Source organism: Ostrinia nubilalis, chromosome 10, assembly GCF_963855985.1.
Source record: "Ostrinia nubilalis chromosome 10, ilOstNubi1.1, whole genome shotgun sequence".
Lineage (NCBI taxonomy): Eukaryota > Metazoa > Arthropoda > Insecta > Lepidoptera > Crambidae > Ostrinia > Ostrinia nubilalis.
In genome coordinates this window covers 12,717,657-12,742,942 of record NC_087097.1, presented here as the reverse complement: position 1 = coordinate 12,742,942, position 25,286 = coordinate 12,717,657, and the positions used below count along the sequence as shown (strand labels likewise).

Sequence of the window (25,286 nt, the reverse complement as noted above, 5' to 3'; positions counted from 1 at the left end):
GCCGCAGCCAGGCAGCACTCAAGCAAAGCCATCGCCTCAGTGAACGTTGAGATCTTAAAGATGAACAAACTCGGAAGGCATGATAAAATGTCCCTGATGTGGGATACCTGGACATACACGGATCGAATGAGAGCCGACAGTTTAGCGAGACAAGGGTCAGAGACCATACCTATTGGGTCAGAACGGATAGTACCTTTATCTAAAAGCATACCTCATGCCATATTATGGCCATGGCTGTGGCTCAGGAAGTAAATATTGCGTTTTTTACGCCCCTGTTCTTTAGTGCACACATAATTTATAGCGTAGAATTCAGCTTGAAACACTGAAGCAAACCTCCTTATGCGTTCACAGTGTTCGAAGTGTTTCAGTAGACGCCCGTTCCCGTTAAAAAGGCCATCTTGGAGCTGTCAGTAAACCAGATTAGGCTGTTATGTTGAGATTTTGGTCCTCTTTTCGTCGTCTCTTGTTCCTTAGGATTTTTTCAAGTTATTCAAAATTTTGTATATCAAGGGCTTCGCGTATAGGATCAGTTGCAAACAACCGACTCAGTCTTCCCTTTACCCGACTAGTTGGGGGTGGACCAGAGTCGATAGCAACATGGAGCCTATATGGACCGATTTGCCCGTAGCTGCCGAAGCTTGCCTGGAAATGGTAAGATGTGAGTGCAAGAAGTAGTGCTGGTGAAGCTGGTGCTGTCTGAAAAAACAACTAAAATGATCACAAGCGTAGCCTTTGTGCTAAAATATATGCCGTACTATGATTGTCAATCTCCATTTTCCTCACATTTACCTTTCCGTTAAATCACTGGTACAATGGTATTTAGAAATAAAAGTATTAATTAAAATAATAATAATCATTAGACATTTAGACAAATTCAAGTTCTTTATTAAGTGCTTTCTTCTTATGATATTTTTAATATTAAAATGTATTTAAGCTATTTTCAACCTTATGTCTCTCACATAGAGTTCAAAATCAATTGAAGAAAAAATACTAATCATGGTAGATTGATGTGCCAGCAACTCTAAATAAATTTTAAAATAATAATCCTTACTTGCTTAAGAACCAAATAGTATGAATTCATGGATATAATAAATATTTTTTTCCGTTGCGCAATAAAATTCGGCCGCTGTGTCCTGAAGAAAAAATTTTTTTCACCTACTTTTTGCGAAAAAAGTACCATAAAATGGTATATATTTATAATCCTGATAAATGTAGCTTTCAGGACATATTTTTTTTATTAGATTATCTCCAGTGGTTTAAAAGTAAACGACGTTTATTTAAAAAAATACTTTTTGGTTTTTGTGAATTTTGCTCAATATTTCTATTTTTTTGTATGAAAAGGCAAAAAGTTTGTTCTAGAAATGAATTCGCCATCCTTTAATTATCTGAAAATGATACCACACTTGCCCTAATACTCATAGTTTTGAAGATATGGGCCTTACAGTGAAGCGCGGCAGAAGGAAACTTGCCCCCCCTCCCCCTGCTACCACAGGGGGGGCTCCCGATGTCTACCGACGGAAATCCACTCAGGAGGACCCAAAGAACCACTGTTGCAAAAATGAGCCTTCTATACCAAAGTGGAGGGGTCTCCATACAAATCATTGCACTAAATTCCCTACTAATTTAAATGATAGAGAAGAAGAAAAGGAAGCTGCTTTGTGTGAAATAAAACATAAAAAGAGCTGAAATATGGGATAACAGTTGATCTAGATTATTTATTACCAAGTTTCATGTTAAAATTTACCTACAATTTTATTTAATTTTCTCCTTAACCATTCAAAAAGTTGTAAAATGGAATGTGCTTCAGCTCGACCTAAATCCAGTTGAACAATTTCGCAAAGGCGTACTAATTGAAGTACAGTTGTATTACGCTAACCGAAAAAGCACTACCCAGAAGCTCGACTTTCACCGAAAGCGCGCGTATTACAAGCTTAACCCGAAAGCTCGCGCTGTAAAAATATGTGAGGAAGTTTTAAGATAAATGATAATTAATTGCTCAAAGCGAAGCTATCACATATTTTTCTGCATAATAGCACATATTTCAAAAACAACGTGAGTTATGTGCGACAAAGTTACAGTTAACATTTAACTACATTTAATTAATTACAACTTAAAGGTCACAATGTTTTTACCCGAGGTAGGTAGAGGCGTATACATAGGTAACGCCAATCTTTTTACAGATACTAGCTGACCCGGCGAACTTTGTTCCGCCTTAATGGCAATAAATAAGCAGACTTTTTTTTAATTTCGAACGGGATAAAAAGTATCCTATGTCCTTCTCCTGGCTCTAAACTACCTCCCTGACAATTTTCAGCTAAATCGGTTCAGCCGTTCTTGAGTTATAAGTGGAGTAACTAACACGACTTTCTTTTATATATGTTACGGTCAAAGTGATAAATGTGAAAATTATGAATAATCGCCGGTTATTATGAATAATTACCGCATGATTTGGTTAATGTGATTAATATGAGGTCATTTATGTGTGTATAAAACTAAATAGGCGGCTTAGGGGTGGCCCAAGGGCCACCCCCGCCGCACCTTAACCTATTTTTCACTTTAAATCAAAACATTATGTTATAGGCATCATGGAAAAGTAATATTATGCAAGAAACATTCCAAACTCATTATGCCAAATTATATTAATATATGATATCAAAACGTTCAAAAGTTTGGCTGTACACGAGCACGTACACAAGATGTTGTTCTCTTTTAAGAAATTTGTTAGTACTATAAGATTGAATTATTAAATAATCACTGTCAAATGTGATTAATTCATCACTTTTACCGCGACTGTCGGTAATTATTCATAATAACCGGTTATTATTAATAATTTTCAATTTATCACATTAACCGTAACATATATATAGATGTTACGGTCAAAGTGATAAATGTGAAAATTATGAATAATCGCCGGTTATTATGAATAATTACCGCATGATTTGGTAAATGTGATTAATATGAGGTCATTTATGTGTGTATAAAACTAAATAGGCGGCTTAGGGGTGGCCCAAGGGCCACCCCCGCCGCACCTTAACCTATTTTTCACTTTAAATCAAAACATTATGTTATAGGCATCATGGAAAAGTAATATTATGCAAGAAACATTCCAAACTCATTATGCCAAATTATATTAATATATGATATCCAAACGTTCAAAAGTTTGGCTGTACACGAGCACGTACACAAGATGTTGTTCTCTTTTATGAAATTTGTTAGTACTAAGGTTGAATATTGTTAAATAATCACTGTTAAATGTTGATTAATTTATCACTTTTACCGCGACTGTCGGTAATTATTCATAATAACCGGTTATTATTAATAATTTTCAATTTATCACATTAACCGTAACATAGATACTAGCTGACCCGGCGAACTTTGTTCCGCCTTAATGGCAATAAATAAGCAGACTTTTTTTTTTAATTTCGAACGGGATAAAAAGTATCCTATGTCCTTCTCCTGGCTCTAAATTACCTCCCTGACAATTTTCAGCTAAATCGGTTCAGCCGTTCTTGAGTTATAAGTGGAGTAACTAACACGACTTTCTTTTATATATATAGATAAGATTTACCTATGTTCATTGTTTATTTAATGTTTTCTTAGTTTTTCTGAATAAAATCCTATCACAAAATTGACGCTAACTTCCAACGATCAAGAACTACTGATTAAAACAATGCCCAGTTGTGCCAATTTTCCACACAAAACGTCAATTCTACTGGTTCCAGGTGTCGCTTTCATATTTTCTAACAAGCCTGAAGTGGCCATATTGCGCTTCGTTGGCAAAAAGCTGTGCAAATAAAAATAAATTACAATTGAATGTCGCCAGTCGCAATCCGCGCCGGTTATGGCCGCAACGACAGTCCATGCTAGGGTTGCCACTGTGAGAAGTAAAATAGGTAAATAATACATGTTGTAGGCAAATAAACAAGGAAGAGTTCCTAGGTTATAATTTTAAACCAAACCAAAAAGACTGAACTGCACTACTTAGTCTTTACCTAGAGATAAATAGGTAGATAGATAACGAACAGTTAAATGATGATTAAGAACACTAATCCTTCTAAGAAGATTCAGATCTTACTGTTTAACTAGGACACACATACTGAAATACAAAAGACAAACTCAGACGAGTAAGCTCCAGTTATTCATTCGAGAATCAATACCTTAATTAATCAAAGTAGGTATCATTAATTACTACTTACAATAGGAATCGCAAAACTGCATTTAATTCTAGCACACCGTGTTGCTAAACATTCTAAATACCTTACCACATATGGAAGCAGCAGTAATTACCTTCAATAGAATATGTATGAAGACGATAAGACGTAGATCACGTGTCACTAACTTAATTAATTTACTTGTTCCGTGCATGGAAATGAGAGATCGATTGTGACATTAATTGAAAGGGAAGAAAATTCATGCAGGGTAGGTTGTTTGAAAGTGAACCACCTAAATTTTGAAGAACTGTATCTACCATTCCTAAGAGCCATTTACACGTTTAGTCTTTTTGGATTGCAGGTTATTTTAAAGAGTTTTATAAAGACCACTCAGTATTTTTTATTTCAAAATTTTGTACTTATTTCACAAAGTCATTATAAAGACTTTTGAAAGGATTTTCATTTTCTTTAAGTGAAGTTAAAGATTATCATTATTCGAGAAAATGTTTTTCAAAAAATTAAAATAAAAGCTTACTGGGTTTCAGTTCGTCTGTGAAAACAGCAGCTGTTGTGAAAAGTAGAAAAATACTCACAAACTCGTTTGATTTAATATTTTAACCACTGTTACTCTGCTTAACCCCGCTGGACTCGTGTTCGCAACAATTTAAAGCAATTAGTGGGCGTAATTACAAAGCAACATTTTATGAAAGCTTAACCCATGAAAGTGGAGTGAAATCACCAGACATTAAATTCCAATTATTGTATGGAATTGTCGGCAACCTTTGCAAAACAGTAGCTGAACAAATGCAATTAGGTGTGAACTAAAGTGGTTACCATAATATTGTCTCTACAATTAGAGTTGATTTTATTACTGAAGACATTCCATTTGCTTGATTACGATGAAACTTTTGCTTCACACTAAGAAATGTTTATTACTCTTTAAAAAATATATTAATCTAGAAAGTGTACCAAATGCTGAATCATGTACATTTATTGAGTCTTTTAAACAATCCTTGAAAATTATATCAAGTATAAGTCCACCTACTCATTAAGCTATTTGTTAATATTGAACCAAAATTGGAGATTATAAAAAACTTGCTTTAGACAAACAACCCTATTTTGGCTGAAGTTTCAGCAATCATTGCGACCGTGGCAACCGTGACATATCGACTGGAAATGTCAAATCACGCCCACTTTAGAGCGGAGCGTGTCAAAAAAGTGACATTTCACATTAATGGCGACCGACATAATTGATAGCTGTTATCGATTAATATCGATAATTCCATGCATTTAACTCGGACAATCTTGTACATTAAAAATGTCTCGGAACTGAAAGCTTTAATTAAATATATTCAGGGCGAGTAATTTTCAATTACACACCACATTAAAATGAAGCGGTAATAAATTTTAAATAATTGCAGAAAATTTCGTAGTGTCGCTGAATTAATAACTTACAAAATCGTTTACAAGAAATGGTTGGTTGTATCAGTAAAAACAGTTTTACTATATGGGTTAAGTCGTAAATAATATTTATTTTGTGGTTATTAGAAAGGCGCTTTGCGTGTATCCCTGAAAACCACTATAACCTTTTCCTAGAGCTTTGCTTGTGTGGTTTTCAACTGGTCAAAGAACTCGAAGACAAACCATTAATTACTTAGGTAGCACTGACGGTTTACTACGCAGAATCGATACATAAAAAAAAACAATTTATTTGTTTTATACGTGAACTCTAACCCTTTACACAACGCAATCGAATTATAGAGTCGAAGTCTATAAAGAATTAATTTCATTCGCAATTTTGTGTGGGTTCTAAAATATGATTCAGCATCCAAACGCAGACAAATCTTTAGGAAGCCGATTACACAGTTATCGATTACCTATGATATCATCAGACTGACGTCGCTTCGACAGACGTCGAGTGGGCGTTATAAGGTCAATAGGCAGTAGTATAGAACCTACTCGTTCGTAGTAACTATGTATGGACAGTCAGCATCAAATAGTTCGTGACTCCTAAAGTAGCCAAAAAGTTCGCAACACATCTTTGTCACAATCGGATCGCCACGGGTTGCGCTGTCAAATTTTTGGCCACTTTGAGTTTCACGAAGTATTTGACGGTGACTGTACGAGCAGTCATTAGCTAAGCTAACATAGTACTTACGTTATTATAAGTAAAAAGTGTGTGTAAACATTAGAATGAACACAAAGGGCATGTTTTTAAAGTGATATCCTTAAGTAGTTCTTTCTTGTGCTGCAACAGTAATTTATACAAGCAAGACGCGCCTTCGACGCCAAGTAAGTTGTGTAGTTAAGTAATCCTAAGTAGTACGAGCAGTCATTAGCGAAGCTAACATAGTACGCACAGTGCTGTTGTGAGTATGGAGTGTAACAGAGAACATAGAACATACACACAGGACATTAGCCTTTTATCTTTGGGTTTCTTGCAAATCATTGTCTTGATTGAAGTACCTATAGCTTAGTGAAACGGTAAATAATAAATATTTTATGCAATCAAAGAATCAGAGCTTGACAGCACGAACCAAAGTTTTTTTTCTTTATCAAAAATAGCTTTCTGAACTTTCAAAGCTTTTCAAAAGGTTCGAGAGAGAAACAAACTTTTTAAACTCTACATTTTTTAACATCCGAAAACATCAATTACTGTCTAGAATTTCTTATTCAGACAGATACAATGTTTGCTACATTTTTAGCGTTCGAAAATATCGTGCTGTCTAGCACTTATTAGCTCTACAATGTCAATAAGTACTAATAAGCTGAGTGTATGAGTCAGGGACGGAACTAACGCCCACGGCAGCCATGTTGGATGATTGACTTTGTGCTGGTAAGTTATTGCCAAGTATAGTGAAGGCTGAAGGTGGGTTAGGAAAGTCCTTTATGCTAGCGTACGAGTAGTTACTAGTGTTATAAAGAGCGATCCAGCACACCTCAAAAAATACTAACGGCATAGGCGCTCCTAATGCTAGCAACTCTCTTCCGAAGTAGAAAGGGAATGGCTCTACATTCGCTATTAAAATACCAATGCACAGCATCTGTTAAATCTAAAAAACATTTTTTATTGGGTCGTTACGCTCCGCTAAGATACCTACTAATTGACCATTTTTACAGCGGGAAATAGAGCACAAGTTATCGGTGTTTGGTGCAGATTTTTTTCTCATGTGCTGAAGCAGTTTTCCTAATAATCATTGAGTCATTACCAAGACTCATTACTAACTGCTCCTTATCTACCACACATAATATTCAGACAAACACGTAGTGATATAACGCATGACGATGACTGGGTCATTGTACACGAGTTCCACAACGCATGCGTGGGCGCAGACCGATAGCATTGTTCACTGGGCCACTGCAACCACATGCAACTGTGTTAGAGGTCTAGTAACTCTACAAACGGTTGTGGTAGGCATGGTTTTATAACACTATAAAGGTGGCTAGGACAGTAGCGGCGTAAGGGGGGGCGGTGCGCCCCGGGTGCCAAGCATCAGGGGGTGACACAAGTTACGCAGATTAGTACTCACTGGCGCATCTGCATGGCAAGTTATGTCATGATACGGGGGGGGGGGTGCGAATCGGTAGGTAAACCCAAAATACCAGTACCAGGAGGTGCCTTAGGACTTATGACGGGGGGATGGGGGGGTGATCGCCCCGGGTACCAACGCATGCTACGCCACTGGGCTAGGACAAATTTTAATAGTTGGTCTGAAGAGAGTTGTGAAGCCAATATAAAATCTATCTAGACAAAAGCATTTAGGATAGAAAAATACGTGAGTTAAGTTTTTGGGGAAAAGATACATAAAAATTCTTAGGGTTTTCATAGAAAAGGAAAAACTTCATCGACTACGAGCGTTCAAACACAGACGTAAACATATTCTTTAACACCGTCATCTCATTCCAGCTACACCCTGCTACAAGCGATTATGAATAAAATCTTGTTGCAATACACATGAATCACTAAAATACATACTTTGCCTCAGGGTGACACATTTTGACCTACAATAAGATACTAACATCATTTTCAAAACAAAAAGAACTTAGCAAAGTAGGATTAATGCTGAAAATATTAAATTACTGTAACTTCCCAATCAATAAACTGAAGTTCCTGACTTCCAAGCCCAGGAGTTATGTGGTGAGAACAAGAAATGGGAATAAGTAAGTAGTCTCATAACAATAACTGCCAAAAAGACATAGTCAGTCCTACTTACTGCGACTCTACCAAGTCTAAAGAACATTCGCATGCAAGCTTGCCTTTCGTCTTTGTCTAGATAATGAAGCAAAATTGGCAAATATTATGACTTGACTGTGCACACACATTTTACTACACAAACAAACGATCACGTTCGCCTCTTTCTTATGTTTACTTGTACGTACAAAATAATGTAGTAAACAGTCGTAAACTAAATAGGTAGGACCGAACTAGTAATAGGTAATTAGGTAGAGTAGGTATTTGTGTGTTTTGTGGGCAACTAGACTTAATGGACAACCCCCTTCCGGACTTTAAGTCTTACCAAATTTGTCCCAGGAGAAAGTTAAACTGTCAATTAACCCGCAACTAAATTAATCAGACGACAAAAAGGAGTAGTTAGATCTTAAGGATCGATCAACTGGAGGATTCCAGTGCAAAGGAGATCTACAGAGTTTAACAAATGAGGTCTCTCTTGGCAAGACTGACTATAATTTTAATATTTTCCAGCCGTACATACACGCCGTCACTAGAAATCCTAAAGATAGTCCATATATTTCCAGGTCCTCACAGCAAACATCGGCACTCTCCTCGACCTATACGGCGTAGAGAAAGGCCTGGACCATTTCAGGTCATCGCAGGAGCTGACTTTCGACGAGTTCCGATACTACTTGCAGCATGAGGTCTTCAGTTCCCTGCCCAAAGCCGTCACCTTACACATCGTCAGAGAATATGAGAAGAAAATTAGTGAGGTAAGATGTTCTGTTTCGTACTGCATTTATTTATTTATTTATTATCAGAAAATGTATGTTTACAGACAGGTCCAAAACACATACATATAATATAATTAATTCTACATTTAGTTGCATGTCATAAATTAGGATTACCATGTCAAATCAAATACAAAAATAAAATACATTATGGTCATTAAATACAAGTCATAGCTCCAGAAACAGGCGTCCAAGGAAGAACATAATCATAATAATCATTAGTGGCACGGCTTTTTTTGTAGTGAATCAAGGTCAAGGAATTCAGTTATTCAGTTTAAAGTTCGTTGAGACTAAACCTAATAATAATAATAATGAATAGGCGACGCTAGAAACTTCTTTCTATATTCTGTGGCTAGAAACAACAGAGGAATGTCCAACCTACGTAATATGAGCGCATGAAGAAATTAAAGAAGCCTTATTGTGGACATCGCAAAATAAAGCGCCCATGACTCGTCATCAACAAAATGTCTGCTAGCTACATAGCCAGACTAAAGTTTTTATCATACCTTTAAGTACTTGTTATGTTTCTTTGTCTACTATCTACTAAAGTATCACATAATAATGAGTTTTTGTCAGCAATATTATAATGCGTTTTATGTAGACACGCTTGACCGGCTGCGTCCTTGCCGCGACACTCATAACGCGTAGTAGACTAGGCGTTCGTAAAAGTTGCGTTATGAAGGCCTGCCACCGGCTGAGGTAACAATAATTATTCGTGTTACAGCAAAATATCTACCCACTGCCTATAAGCGATTTAAACTGTTGTTAAATACAGAAGCAATAGCTCACTATCGACCGATAAGAAAGTGATTGCCACCACGCTTATTAAAGCTCACTTAATAGAAAATATGCTGCTTTCTTAGATTTATACAGTTTTCCGTTCGACTGAATGATCTGAATGAGCGGCCAAAGTATCGATTTTGCACGTAAAATATTTCCAGACAGACTTGTTCACTTTGGGCTCACCTTGGGCTTATTCGATATCTATCACAGCTTCAATTGAAACATATTTTTAGCCTCTAACGTCTAGAACTCTAAACTACACGTTAATAAAGTAAAATTACATGTATAGCACTGTTGCTGCAAAGCTTGATATTATCTTTTTAACGCGCTTACCTACTTCATCATACCTATTCCTTAACCAAACCAACCCACAAGTCAAATGAAGGACGAAAAACAATGCCTTTTTGCACTCATACATCAAATGGTGGTCCTCAAATATAAAATTAGACAGTTTTAGGCGATAAATTTATGGGCTTATCGTGCAAAATCGATAAAATGCCGCGATAAAAGTTTATCGTGGCACACATCCTAGGGCTACTCCTACTGATTAAAATCATAAGCAGCCGGGCTACGATGCTCTCCGTGATATACTTTAGGCGACGTCAAAATGTATGGGCAAAATCGATAAAATGGCGTGATAACCGCTTACCACGGCGCGCATCCTAGGCCTACAGATCACGAAATGAATATGACCAAGACTCAACTCCCTTTTATTCACTCACATCACACGTCATAGCAAAACCCTATGTTGACCGCAGCCATTCATGGGTTATCCAACTTCCTATCTTTACGAGCCCTATTCAGGTCAAGAGACACGTCATCTTCATGACACAATGAAGGGTGGCAGCCAAGTTCAATCCATTAGCGTCAAAGACTAAATTGGACTGTGCAATAGACGTCACTCACGTCACCGCTGCCACTTTTGTTTTGCGAGCAATTAATTTGTTTTAAGACATGGCGAGCTATTCATCATAGTTCATCAAAATATATCTTAGGTTTATCAACCTAGTGCTTGCAAGTAGATAACGTAGTAGACGTAAACAAAAGCGAATGTTACTCCTGAGAATATTAAGCTATAAAAAGTCACAAGCCATGCCATTTTGCCAAAGTTTAATTAGATAATCGATCAATAATGAGAATGTGGAATCTAAGGGTTCACCCTCAGTCACCCTGTCTGAGTCAAACGGCCTGAAAAACACACAAAAAGCTTTTTGACAATAACCTATTCAAGATTTCTTAGAAAATGAAATGTAAGATTACGTGACGATGCAAGGTTTCGCACCGTATGATGCACTAGTGGATTCACCCACATTTTCTTAGGTTTCGCAAACTATACGAACGTATACAAATATCACCTGCAATAATAGTAGGTATGTTACGGTTAATGTGATAAATTGAAAATTATTAATAATAACCGGTTATTATGAATAATTACCGACAGTCGCGGTAAAAGTGATAAATTAATCACATTTAACAGTGATTATTTAATAATTCAAGCTTAGTACTAACAAATTTCATAAAAGAGAACAACATCTTGTGTACGTGCTCGTGTACGTACAGCCAAACTTTTGAACGTTTTGATATCATATATTAATATAATTTGGCATAATGAGTTTGGAATGTTTCTTGCATAATATTACTTTTTCATGATGCCTATAACATAATGTTTTGATTTAAAGTGAAAAATAGGTTAAGGTGCGGCGGGGGTGGCCCTTGGGCCACCCCTAAGCCGCCTATTTAGTTTTATACACACATAAATGACCTCATATTAATCACATTTACCAAATCAAGCGGTGATTATTCATAATAACCGGCGATTATTCATAATTTTCATATTTATCACTTTGACCGTAACAGGTACACAGAAATAGCAATAAATAATTAATTATATCACATATTTTCTAACTTTTTAAAGTGACCCAGCGAAAACAAAAACACTTTGCTCAAAACTCACGTGGTTTCCAGGTCTGCTGGCTGGTCTGCCGTAAGAGCCTCCTCGGGCGGGACAAGCCTGTCTTCGGCGATGACTCCGTGTTCAAACTCTTCAGGATCTTCTGCCTCTTGGCTGACCTGGTCCAGGACGCTGATGACTCCAAGAACCATGTGGTTAGTAACTAGACGAATTTGTGTTTTATTTCTAACTAGCGGCCGCCCGCGACTTCGTACGCGTGGATCCCGTTTTTGCTGGGTAATGCTAAAGCTAAAAATCTGTCTACAGAAGAAAAAGTTGCCGATAAATGCTACTATGCTCTTTGGAACAATATTAGTAATCTAATAAAGATAGTCAGATTAGATCGACTTGATCCAATTTTCAAAGATATTTCTGAAATCGAAAAAAAAAATAACAAATTAAATAAACACATAGCTACATAATTTTTATAGATATCCTAACTATATTAGTTGAGATGATTTCATTGGTGATTCATTTAGTGAGTGATAGCCTCTGTAAGCAATGTCAATAAAACAGTATTTTACTTATAACTATTAGTTTCAAGTCCCAAATTGACGATAAGATAAAACTCCCATCAAATATGGCGGCCATCCATTAACGCCATATCATTTTAATCATCCGTCCATTCAGAAGCACTTCTATCTCATAAAGAGTAGCCATTGAGAATGTCCGTAATTCGTACTTTGTTCCGACCTCCCCAGAACTATGACGTCACTAATTAGGAGATCATAAAGTTAATATGCTGCACATGCCGGCCACATGTAGCTTACAAGGATTGGGGTCAACAACCTGTAATTATAACAAAGCATCTTTTATGCTAATGACAATGAGAAGATTATGTTACAAAAAACAATACCTAAGTAAGTAGTACGCCTACAAACATTGATTACAAAATTAAATACGAGACGGATTGGTGACGAATCTAGAATCACTAACTCTAAACTAGCACAAATAATACTCAAGACTTGAAGAGAGTAAATTCTATCGACGAGCCGCTTCATAATATTGAGTAATAATTTTATAGATAGAGCTACGCTATCGTCGTACAATGATACCACAATAATACCACTGTAACCCAATTCTCTAAACTTTTCCTTAAACTTCAAAATTAGGTAGGTACATTCAAATTTCACTCGCTTCATAAGTGCAGCAAAAGTGGATTGTTTGTTAAATTATAAAGCGCATTTACTCACTTATCTTTTTTTTTAAAGATTTTTAGCAATTTGTATTGTACAAATTACTAATAGTCCCGTTAGCCCCTCGTGTCGTCGGGCGGCGGTGGGATTCGAACCCGCGTTCCTCGGATCTCGAGTCGGTCAGTCTGATCCATTCACCATTCGGCGTGGTTCGGCTATCGTGGCTATTCGAAGCCCGATGCTCATATAGCCAGACCAGCAGGCTATCATTTACAACTACATCAGCGGTGTCCTAACGTGTCGACATTGTTCGCGCACGTTTACCAACAAGATTGGCTACTGTAGCCATGTTTTTTTTAATAATCGTGGCTATTTATTGTTACATAAGATACCATTTTGCATCTGCAGATAGTCCTGCAGCCGTCCGAAGCCGGCATCGTAGCGGAACAGCTAGTCCACTGCCTCGGGCTTCGTTGGGACGCCGCCGACTGGGAGGCTCTAGGCTCCTCCATCGGCCACTTCAAGTGGGCTGCCTTCTTGGCCGTGCTCGAAGCCAAGTACTGCTGCGACCAGCAGATCCACTCCAAGGCTTTGGTGGAGGCGGTCGATGAGATATACGACGTATTCATAGAGGATATTATTAAGAAGGTAAGAAACGTAAGATTTTTTAGGTTTAACATTTTTAGAACCTATCTATTACCACACATTAGTTAGAGGATAATAGTTGTGTGGAAGTCGCAATTTTATTATAAAACTATGATGATAACACTGTTTAAACATAAACTTTAAAACATTGTCACACATCTTATCTTTAACCATAAATATTTATTTACGCAGCTGATAATAATTATTGAATTAGTGAAATATCCATTACAATAACATAGGTCTTGATAAGCAACCTTGGGATATTCCTTTATCTAAAGAACATAACGTAACATGTCAAATATTTACGACCTTTCAGGGCTACCTCTTCAAACGAGGGTACCTGCTTCCAACGATGCGCGAATACTGGTGCGTGCTCCAGCCGTGTGCCCTCACTTACTACAAGAGCTCCTCGCAGAAGGAGCAGTGTGGAAGGATCTCGATCGACGAGTATTGTTCTGTGGAAGCAGCAGCGGGAGAAGGCAAGCTGCAGAGATTCCAGCTCATCACCCCTGATAGAACGTTCGAGTTTGGGACTCAGGATCATAAGTAAGTGATGATAGGAGACAGTAGTCTATTCAGCCAGTCTCTCCACTAAAAAACTGGTAAGGAATAATTGTTCAGAACTTCAAAGAAAAAGAAAAGACACAAATCAAGATGAAACTTCTCAGTCTGTATTAGTATTTCCAAACTCAAGACGAAATCCTGTCCCTGATGACAGTCAAAAATGATCTCAAATGATGAAATACTAAACTTGTTTAATAAAAATGTCTAAAACGAAAAAGCGAACCAACCTGGCGCCGAAGCGGTAGGAGAATCGCATTTGGATCCTCCTACCGCTTCGACGGTCACTAGTTGGCGAGCCGCCAAGCGTAAATACTTGCCAGATCGGACTATGAACACAAGAGACACTGAAACAATCCGCTGTCTTTCAGGAGTCGTCTCCAATGGATATCGGCGCTCCGCCAAGCGGCCGCGGTATCTGGCGGTGCCGAGGGGTACCAACGAAGAGCGAGGGCGGGGCGGCGCGGGGCGGGGGCGCGGAGGGAGCGGGAGGTGCGCGAGACCAAGGCCCGGCTGCAGAATGAGGTCCGAGCGAGATTAGCTGCTGAGGCACAAGCGCAGGTAGAAACTCATTCAGGATTCAAAAGTACATTCATTTAGGATCTCCTGAATCCTAAATGAATGATGAATCTGTTTGGCCTTTTTGTGTCATCATCTTCATCAACTAGTCAAGCATCCGCGGTATCTAGAGGTACAGAGGGGTACCAGCGCAGGTCGCGGTGCGGGACGCGGAGGGAGCGGAAGGTGCGCGAGACTAAGGCCCGGCTGCAGAATGAGGTCCGAGCGAGATTGGCCGCTGAAGCGCAAGCCGAGGTAGGAACTAATTCAGGATTCAGGCAAAAAGCTCTTTTTTTCATCATCATCAGCATCAACTAGTCAAGCGTCCACGGTATCTAGTGGTACAGAGGGGTACCAGCGCAGGTCGCGGTGCGGGACGCGGAGGGAGCGGGAGGTGCGCGAGATCAAGGCCCGGCTGCAGAATGAGGTCCGTGCGAGATTGGCCGCTGAAGCGCAAGCACAGGTAGGAACGAATATTGTGTAGATCAGCTGATGAGGATAAAAAGCCCTTATTTGCATCATCATCAGCATCAAATAGTCAAGCGACCGCGGTATCTGGCGGTGCCGAGGGGTACCAACGAAGAACGCGGGCGGGGAGACGCGGGGCGGGGGCGCGGAGGGAGCGGGAGGTGCGCGAGACCAAGGCCCGGCTGCAGAATGACGTCCGAGCGAGATTGGCTGCTGAGGCACAAGCGCAGGTAGAAACTCATTCAGGATTCAAAAGTACATTCATTTAGGATCTCCTGAATCCTAAATGAATGATGAATCTGTTTGGCCTTTTTGTGCCATCATCTTCATCAATTAGTCAAGCATCCGCGGTATCTAGAGGTACAGAGGGGTACCAGCGCAGGTCGCGGTGCGGGACGCGGAGGGAGCGGGAAGTGCGCGAGACCAAGGCCCGGCTGCAGAATGAGGTCCGAGCGAGATTAGCTGCTGAGGCACAAGCACAGGTAGGAACTAATTCAGGATTCAGGCAAAAAGCTCTTTCTTGCATCATCATCAGCATCAACTAGTCAAGCGGCCGCGGTATCTGGTGGTACAGAGGGGTACCAGCGCAGGTCGCGGTGCGGGACGCGGAGGGAGCGGGAAGTGCGCGAGACCAAGGCCCGGCTGCAGAATGAGGTCCGAGCGAGATTGGCCGCTGAAGCACAGGCACAGGTAGGAACTAATTCAGGATTCAGGCAAAACGCTCTTTTTTGCATCATCATCAGCATCAAATAGTCAAGCGACCGCGGTATCTGGCGGTGCAGAAGGCTACCAACGAAGAGCAAGGTCTGGAAGACTCGGGGCGGGGGCGCGGAGGGAGCGGGAGGTGCGCGAGACCAAGGCCCGGCTGCAGAATGAGGTCCGAGCGAGATTAGCTGCTGAAGCGCAAGCACAGGTAGGAACTCATTCAGAATTCAGAATTACATTCATTCAGGAATATAGCCGATGAAGAAAATACCTTATTTGCGTCATCATCAGCATCAATTAGTCAAGCGGCCGCGCTATCTGGTGGTGCGAAGGGCTGTAGTAATTACCGACAGGCGTGGACAGTTTTTTGAATCATCATTAAGCTGCAGCAGCAGCACGACCTTCGACCGCCTCTAATCTATCAGAGGCAGAAAGGATTTGGCCGACACTGCCTTGGTATCCGTATATTTTGTCCCTCAATCGCCTTTAACAATATCCTCGGGAAGAGTGGAAGTGGTAATGTTCGACTTCACCACCACATGGCCTTTTTTATTCAGAAAAAATACTAAGTCATATTTCTATCCAACAGGAATTAGTAGAAATGGCACAACAAGATAACAAGAAATTAGAACAATTAAAACACACTCAAGCCGAACTGGAGAAATTACTACAAGAAGAAACGCAAGCGAAGAGAGACGAAGAAATCGTTAGAGCTCTTCAGGCTAGGTAAATTCTCCCGCATTATGTTTTAAATAAATCTTACACTAGACCAAAAAATAACAGTTTAAAATTATACAGTTTCTAAAACTTTCAGAGTTCTAGCAGAAGAATGGGAGCGACGAGAAGAATTAGAACGACTACAAGAAGAACAAAATAGAATGTTAGAAGAAGAACGATTGAAACGGAAACAGTTTGAAATATTACAAGCTGAAAAAGAAGCGCAATACAGAGAAGCAGAGAAAAGACTGAAAGAGCTGGAGTTAGAGAAGCAAAGATTAGATGCTGAACTAAAAGCCGCACAAGAGAAAATATCTAAAACTGAGATATCTAAAGCGTTGCATGTGCATTTGAGGGTACGTGGAAAGGTATTATTATTTTCTTAGAATTATTTAAACTTAATAAACTTTAAATAGATACACCATGCCATTTACGAGGTCAAATCAATACAGACAAAACATCTAAATGAAATTCATCCGAAGTAAGCTATCTATCTTATACTAAACCACCATCTTCTGTGTAAAACCCTTCTACTCGTGCTGAGTCAGCGAGCGTTTCACCTCAATCTCACCTCAGAACGATGATTAGATCCTAAGAACTTGAGTATATTAGGTATAGACAGAAAGCAGACTATAGTATCACTATCCTTCCCACTTTGGGAGAGAGTCTTTTCCCTTCCAACGCAATTATTCAAATTTAAGCTTTTGCCTCTCATCACTTTCTCCTTTTGCACCCCACAGGACATGAACCCAACCATCAGGAACGGCGAGCGAGCGCGCCGGGCCATCTCCTTCGTGCCTACCACCAAGAGCTCCTCTGATACTCTCATAGATGTCCGCGCCATCAGACATTTGAAGGTCGTTGATGATGAAGAGAAAATTTGAGAAGATACACTTAATTGTTTAGGAACTGCTTTTGATGAAAATATATCGCATGGAGTAAGGAGTGTTGATGGTAATAATATCATGGCTTGCTTCACTCTTACTGATTAAGTCCCGGATATCCTATTGTGGACTTTAGATCTGGTAAATATATTGAAACTTTTGGTTTAACCGGTACAAGTACCTATCTGGCAGTAGTCACAAGACCCAGTAATCGGCAACTCTTTGATAGCGTTATATTAAGTCAGATAGCTATCAGGAACTTTCCCCTTAGTACCAATCCTTGAACGATTGATAAAAATATCTATCAAACACAGAAGCAATGATGAACAGACAAGAGTTCAATTCGGACGAGAAGATTTTTAAAATCTTGAGTATTTTATATTTTTGTAATGTCTTTGGTCTCAAATATAATTTCATAGATTTGTAAATCCGCGTACTAAGTAGATATTAAACTTTTACACTATTCATATTGTTATTATTAGACTCCGTTATTTTGAATTTGAAAGCTTTTACTGTTGTAAATTATATTTCTGTGATGCAAAACTATGAAATATTGCAAATCATATCTTTATTTATTATTTTGAAGCTATAGAAATAAAATAAAAATATCACAAAATGGGTTACTTGGTCCATTATTTCTTCCCGCCTCCTTTCTTCTCGGCGGCTGCGGCGGCTGCTTGCATTTTCTTCTGAATCTTCTTCAGCTGTGGGTTAGAAGAATAAACATTATGGAAAGGTATAACTTGAGAAGATAGGATGAACAAGGAATAGGAATGGTAAGGATAATGATGGTGGTAATAGATAGACGTAGGTGGTATGTTGTATGTTTGAGTATTATTTCTTCTTCCCTTTTTTCGACTTTCCTTTCAGCTGCATGTAAAGAAGAAAACGAAACGTTATAAATAAATGCAAGAACATTCATAATGATTAATCACGCTTTCAGTGGTAGAAAAAAAGCCAAAAGACAATAACTTTATCGTAAAATATTCCACCAAAGAAAGCTAAGATAATATTCCCATGAACAGGCATAGGTAGCGCATAACTGATTATGGGGTGACATACGTGTGACGTCAGAGAGCTTTCACAGTACACACGTCTGAATCTGAAGAGTCGCGGCATTTGACATAAGAAAAACACATCCTTCCCCCGCTCCAACACCGCAGTACACCTATTCAACTATGCGCTAAATAAAATATTAGTACCCAATCTCATGTCTTCTTTAGTTAGGAAATGGTTCTCATCACTTCAAAGCGGTACAGCAAAAACGATACGAACGAACGAACCTACAATACCTATCATAAAATATTTTTTATTTTCTCATCAATCGTCTCACCCGTTTCTTCTCCGCTCTATTGGCCAGCACATCTCTCCAGGCGACCTGGATGACCCTGGCCGCGTGCTCCATGAGGAACTTCTGCATCTTCTCCGTCATCTCCTGGTGGTATTCTTCTTCGCGCTCGGCCATTAGCGGCACGTACTCCTTGTCTTGCTCGGCTAGTTTCGCCTGAGGATCAGACGTGTTTGATTTGAGGGAATAGACAAATGTTCAAGGGTTGATAATGGCACATCAAGGTTGCCACTTGGACATCATAAAATTAAATGTTGGTGCAAATAGGTGCGGTAAACTGGAGTCGACATCAGCAGTACAAGCTTCACATTACACCCGATAAAGTCACTCGTGATAAGTAAATTGAATACCACCTTTCGGGCTACGCTTTTGATAGACATTGAAGTTGACCATACTGATAAACAGAATGTAGGTTAGCTAGGTAGATCGTGTCATCCACGAAGACGCGCCCCACCAATTTTTGGTTGTGGGAAGCGCGGGGTGCGGGTAGTTTGATCCGTGCAATAGCGTCATATTGTAGGTAGTGTGCGTGTGCACTCATGGATAATTTGGCATCTACCGATAACACTCAAACATTAGCGAAAGTATGGTGGGGCGCGTCTTCGTGGATGACACGATCCATACTGTTATTAATCTGAAATTCTTAAGCAAGTAAATTCATTATTTCTTTACCTCTAAGTCTTCACACTTCTGCGTTTCGTCTTCAAACTTCTCTGTGTATTCGTCAAGCTCCACCTGCTTATCCCCCATTTCCAGGTCGTACTTTTGTAGCCATGATAACAGCTGGGTTTCCACTTTGAATCTAGGACAAATTTTTAACATAATAGGTCAGCTAGTAATCTGTAAAAGCAATTTACTATTAAAGCCATATCTCAGGACCAGTGACAGAAGAACATAATTATTAGTAAAAGCAATCTGAATAAGCTATAAAAATAGAATGGTTAATCAATACTGTCATCATGAGTCGTCAAATCGAGCAGCCAACCTAAAGCGTATCCAGTGTCTTTTATAATGTCACGTTGATCCCTAGAATCCCTACGCGCATAATCAGAAAACCAGAATACTGTCTTTTTATACCTCTATAAGAAGGTATCCCTACCTCCTTGCCCTTTGATTCTTCTCATCAATGAGGTGTATCCTGAGCAGAGACTCGTAGCTCTCTCGGCTCTCCACTTCTTCTTCTTTCAGCATTTCGCTCTTGACTGCATGGGCGCGGGTCGCGAGCACCATCTGACGGTCTGAATCTAATCTGAAAATTATACTATCTTCAAGAATTCAGTTTAAACGATTAGTATCAATGAGCTTCTTGACAAACATTACAGCAACAACGTACAAAAATAGTAAGTAAATAAAAGAAAGAATGTCGCCAGAGAACACTGAATCCTTTGAATCCGAAAGGGCTGATCAGCTATACATCAACAATACCCGTACCAGATCACCTCTCTCTCTAATTCCGAGACTCTATCATGGAGCGGGATAGCAAGGAAAAGAACAAAATGTAGAAAATACAGTATTCTTGATTAAGAACTTACATTTTCTTTTTAAGTTTTATGGTGGCTTCATGATTCAGTAGAGCCAGCTCTTGTTCCAACTTGGTTATTATGTCTGACTTCAGAGCCATCGTCTCCTCGAATCTGGTGTTTTCATCCTTCAATGTTGCGGTGTATTCTGTAACCCACATTTTATCAAATTGGTCATAATCTTCATCCTATGATGATGATCATAAATAATGATTGGCAATGATGCAACTCGCAAAGCAGAAATACTTCAATCAATAAAGCACTCTTCCTTCCTACAACTATTGTTCTTAATGCCTTAAACCTTTGATCTTGTCGATGAGTTTCTCGTTGGAAGCCTCCAGTTTCCTCGTGCTGATCTTGGTGGCCAGCTCCTCGGCAGCCGTCATGTGTAATTGACGCACCATCAGCTCGCGGAACTGCTCAAACGTTAGGAGATAATCTAGACCTGGAACTGGTCTGAGGTGCTGGAAGATTTAAATTACCTTAGTTACTAAGATTAAACTTGGTAGGTGTAGACAGTAGGTATATTAATGGGCCAATGGCAGACGTATAGGTAAAGGAATGCAAGTGTCATGTATAATACGAGTAAAAGGCAATCTTAAGTTGTTAAATCAAAGAAAAATGAGGTTAAAGAAAGAAAAACATTAACTTGTACACTTACCTCATACCCTTCAGCATGATCTGCTTTCATCTGCGGAAGGTTGACGTCATTTAAAATAGTATTTAATGCCGTAAATCAATTCTAAAGCGTTTGAGGTACAAACCTCATCCACCATCTCCTCGACTTTGGGTCTCAGCGCTGGATAGCTGTTCATGATGTACAAAAGGTGACCTAGCTCTGGATTCAGTCGGTTTTTTAGAGATACGTCTCCCTGGAACAAATTACATTGGTAAACTGAAAAGTACACCTACGCCAAAATTAATTCAATGAAAGGAACACTGCAGTCTGCAACCACATGAGAAGTGCTAAAAGTCAGTTAACTAGGAAATAAGAATAAAAAAGAAACAACAAAAATATAGAAAAAATATAAGGTGTTTCCTTGGGGGAGGCCTTTGCCCAGAAGTTAGACGTCATTCATTTGACTGAAACGAACGATTAGGTATAGGAGACTCAATTCAACCACGACAGAAAACAATGAAATGGTTTACCAAGTCTCTATAAATACTTAGTTTATAAAAACACACCCCTTTTATATCTTCCATAGCAGCCATATTCAGCAGACTAGTCGAAAACAGCGGATTGTCGTACTGCTCGAATATAAAGATCAGATCGTCCATGTGCTGAGAGGACAGGATAGAACTGAGGGTCTTGTACTCCTGCACGAGGTTCGGGAGACAGATGGCCAGCTTCGTCTTGTATATCGCCTCGTCCAGGATCTTGGTGATGCGCTCCGCCTGAATGTGGCATTCCAGGTCGATGGGCGACGCAGCTATAAAAATACAGGCACATTTTCATAGTAAGTAAAACTGTTATTTTAGACTTTAGAGGGTATAAACGACGTCGAAAACAAGAACTCGTAGAGGATTTGCAGCAAGAATCTCAAAGCGTTTTGATATTATTATTTAATCTCCCATCCCATCCCATGACATGAAAGCGCTCTAAGCACAACCGCGAATCTTTAGATACCTACATGTTTTAAGGCGATTAGAGTCCTCAATGACCTTGGGCGTTTGACCTTCACGCCGCGAACAACACCCGCGTACCCCGCACCAAAAATTCCGATTTGACACCGATCAAAAATACACGGGCATAGGTAGATACAGAATAGAAGCTCTTTCTTCATACATTACTGCCTATTATTTTAAACTTAAATTGATGAACCTTGATGTCGGTGTCATTTAACTCAGGCGTAAAGGTATTTAATAAAAATAACAAAATCCATGAACATTTTGTACGGGATAAAATTTTATTTTATTTTTCGTAAAATTTCTAATGCTTTTGTCGGTTCAGTCGTTCTCGAAATTTGAACAAACCCGACTTTATTACAAGCTTTTATTTAGCTTGCAATTTATGATGTATGTAGGTAATTACATAAATGTTTGTTCGGGTGGAATCTTGCAAGCTGAATTAGTTAGACCAACTTCCTGACGACAACTAGGCTAGATCAAAATTTCAATTGTTTGTCCGTCAGACAGATAATTAGAAAATATTAGACTCATATTTTTTATTTTCTTTCATAATTAAATAATAACAGTGCTACATCGAGTTGAAATGGCGCGATACGCCACGCTTGAGTAGAATTTTTACTCAAATGTGACGCCACGCGACATTTCAACTCAATATAATACTGTAATTATTCGATTACTTATAGAAAAAATTAAAAAATATGAGTCTAATATTTTCTAATTATCTGTCTGACCTACCTAATGTTATGTATGTACGCTACTTTGAAAATCATGAGTCTTCAATTCTCTAAGGTAAACTGCAGGGTCTGATGATGGAGCTGGAATGTGGCCATAAGAATAGGCTAGTTTCTTAAAAAAAACTTTTGGTCCGTCAATTTTACATTATCAAAAAATATTGGACACAGGATATTATTATTTGTCAATTAAACAAGTAATTACGAAGATATGTTGCGATGAAATTCCGCGTGATGACACAAATCGCCACATTTTTAAGCATGCCTTGACGTCATGTGCCTCATCTTCTGAACTTTGGTGCGCTTCATCTCTTTAAATTTTCATAAGTTTAAAAAAGTGAAAAATACATTTAGAGTTTTTTTTTTGGTAAGTTCACCGACGGACTAATTCAAACTCTTGCTACTTTCTTGCTTTATCCACAAAACATCCCTATTCTTCGAAATTATTACGATCTACAAACGGAAAATCTCTGCTACTACGCCGCAGTAAATTCCCCATCATAAATAAAAAGATTTTTTTTAAAACAAGCTCTTGTATGCTAATAATTACCTACAAGGTGGACCGACGACATCGTAAAGGTAGCAGGGAAGCGCTGGACGCAGGCCGCTACCAATCGATCAACATGGAAAGCATTGGGGGAGGCCTATGTTCAGCAGTGGACGTCCTGTGGCTGAAATGATGATGATGATGATGATGCTAATAATTTTGGTTTCATGACATGCTCCTAAAATTCATCACCTAATAAGAGGATTTCAGTTTTTATCTGCGAAATTTTTTAATAATATAGGTACGTTTCATCAGTGGCAACAACAAGCTCTACTGAGTACCTATAATCTACTAAAGGCATGAAATAGATTAATTTCACTTAAAATTAAAACCAACTCCAAAACGACTCACCAAAAGGTAGGCTGCCACCGACTCCGAAAATGGCTAATTTTGTAATCAGTATCCAAATTTTTTAATAAGCTCTATAGAAAAATTCAATACCACCTTATCTTAATTTTTTTTAATGTGACAGGAGGCAAACGAGCAAACGGATCACCTGTTGATAAATGATTACCGTCGCCCATAGACACCCGCAGACCCAGGGGCGTTACAGGTGTTATTTTTAATTGTTGTATTTTCGCGAAGAAACATATTGAAAATCTAATTCCAATAAGTATGAAAAATATAAATTGTTTTCTTCACGTAAATCGATTAAGTTACACATTCTGACTAGCTCCTAATTTGGATACTGATTGCAAAGGCCTAGTAAATAAATAACGTAATAATTTTTCTACTTGTATTTATCTAGTGCAGTTGTTTTGGAGTCAATTATAGTTTTTTTATACACTAATAGATTCTATTCAGGTAGAAAATAGCGTCTGAGCGCGTCATAATTCAATTGTATCGTCTGACTGCATGTACTCTATGAACAATTCTGACATAAAATCTATTGTCGAACAAAAGCTGGGTTGCACCATCTTACTTCAACTTTGACAAGCGTCAAAAGTCTGTCTAACTCCATAAAAAAAACACCGGTTATCGCCAAAGCTACGGTCAAAGTTAGGTTACGTCAGGTGGTGCAACTCAGCCAAAGAAAAAATTCATTTTGATCGCTAATGTCAGTTTGCAGCGAGTGACACAACCTCCCCGTCTGAAGGCCAGCGGCCGACTGCCGCCCGCACCCCGTGAAGGCCCCCTCAACAGCAAAACGTTCGGAATTTATCAAAAGTAAAATTTATGAATGAAAGTAATGTTCGATTGAAAAACGCAACGTGTCATTTAAAGATTAAAGAATTCCTAATCTATTCGTGCAAAAATCTTTTAAATTAACGTAGCCGTTTTGGAGGAGTAGGGAATTTAAGTAAAAAATCGATGTCCCGTATTTATTTTTTTAATCCAAAACAAAGAGACGTAGCGAAAATTCAAACGTCACAAATGTAGTCCTTGAACTGTTGTAGGTATAACATATATTTTTTTCAACTATTTCTATCCAGTGGTAAAAGAGGAGTAGGCTTTACAAAATGCCCATTTGGCGCGGATTGAGGACTCTAATCGCCTTAAGTGACTTGAATAATCTCCTATCTCAGCTCTAAGAGCGAGAGATTGCCAAGAATTGAACCCAAAACAGCTGGAAACAACACATTAATGCGCACACCGTTGATTTTTCGTCGGCCGATAGTTTAGTCGGGCTGTTGATCAGTATGGGCATGTATGGGAGTGCGCACACTACGCCGATTCGATTTGGCCGATTCTTCATACAATTTGAATTCGGACACAACTATCGGCCAACTAAAAATCAACGGTGTGCGCCTACTCTAACCTACCATTATCCTTAGTAAGGTCCTGCTCCTTATCTTTATCAGCACCACTTGCTCCAGACTTGCTGCTTCCAGTCTTGGAGCTCTCAGAGTACGTAGACGGAGACTGCAAGGTCCCTGAGGACTGGGTGTCCATTACCACGAATACTTACTCCAGCAACTTTTTGTTCAGCTAGAAAGCCTCGAAATCACCAAACAGAAACTGACAGTAACAAGTGGTAAATAAATACTGT

At 39.0% G+C, this 25,286-nt stretch overlaps 2 protein-coding genes across 3 annotated transcripts in view; one reads left to right on the top strand and one right to left on the bottom strand.

Annotated features, from left to right (window-relative positions):
• Positions 1–18,144, top strand: part of LOC135075286 (differentially expressed in FDCP 6-like) — a 22,456-nt gene extending 4,312 nt beyond the window's left edge. The window contains exons 2-9 of one of the 2 annotated variants that reach the window (XM_063969675.1): positions 8,907–9,095; positions 11,862–12,002; positions 13,392–13,631; positions 13,945–14,174; positions 14,561–14,750; positions 16,510–16,646; positions 16,735–17,005; positions 17,378–18,144. In XM_063969675.1, coding sequence (XP_063825745.1) covers positions 8,907–9,095; positions 11,862–12,002; positions 13,392–13,631; positions 13,945–14,174; positions 14,561–14,750; positions 16,510–16,646; positions 16,735–17,005; positions 17,378–17,521 — 1,542 coding nt within the window. In that variant the 3' untranslated portion in view covers positions 17,522–18,144. The remainder of the gene's footprint in view (positions 1–8,906; positions 9,096–11,861; positions 12,003–13,391; positions 13,632–13,944; positions 14,175–14,560; positions 14,751–16,509; positions 16,647–16,734; positions 17,006–17,377) is intronic. The other variant, XM_063969676.1, reaches the window with a different exon arrangement.
• On the bottom strand, positions 18,135–25,286 carry LOC135075288 (dynein regulatory complex protein 10-like). Its single transcript, XM_063969677.1, has 10 exons — positions 25,060–25,286; positions 21,575–21,819; positions 21,154–21,261; positions 21,051–21,080; positions 20,691–20,853; positions 20,402–20,537; positions 19,969–20,118; positions 19,542–19,671; positions 18,855–19,025; positions 18,135–18,225 (listed from the first exon to the last, which is right to left on the bottom strand). Exons 1-10 carry the CDS (start codon positions 25,187–25,189, stop codon positions 18,154–18,156), a joined length of 1,335 nt encoding a protein of 444 aa, XP_063825747.1. The 5' UTR covers positions 25,190–25,286; the 3' UTR covers positions 18,135–18,153.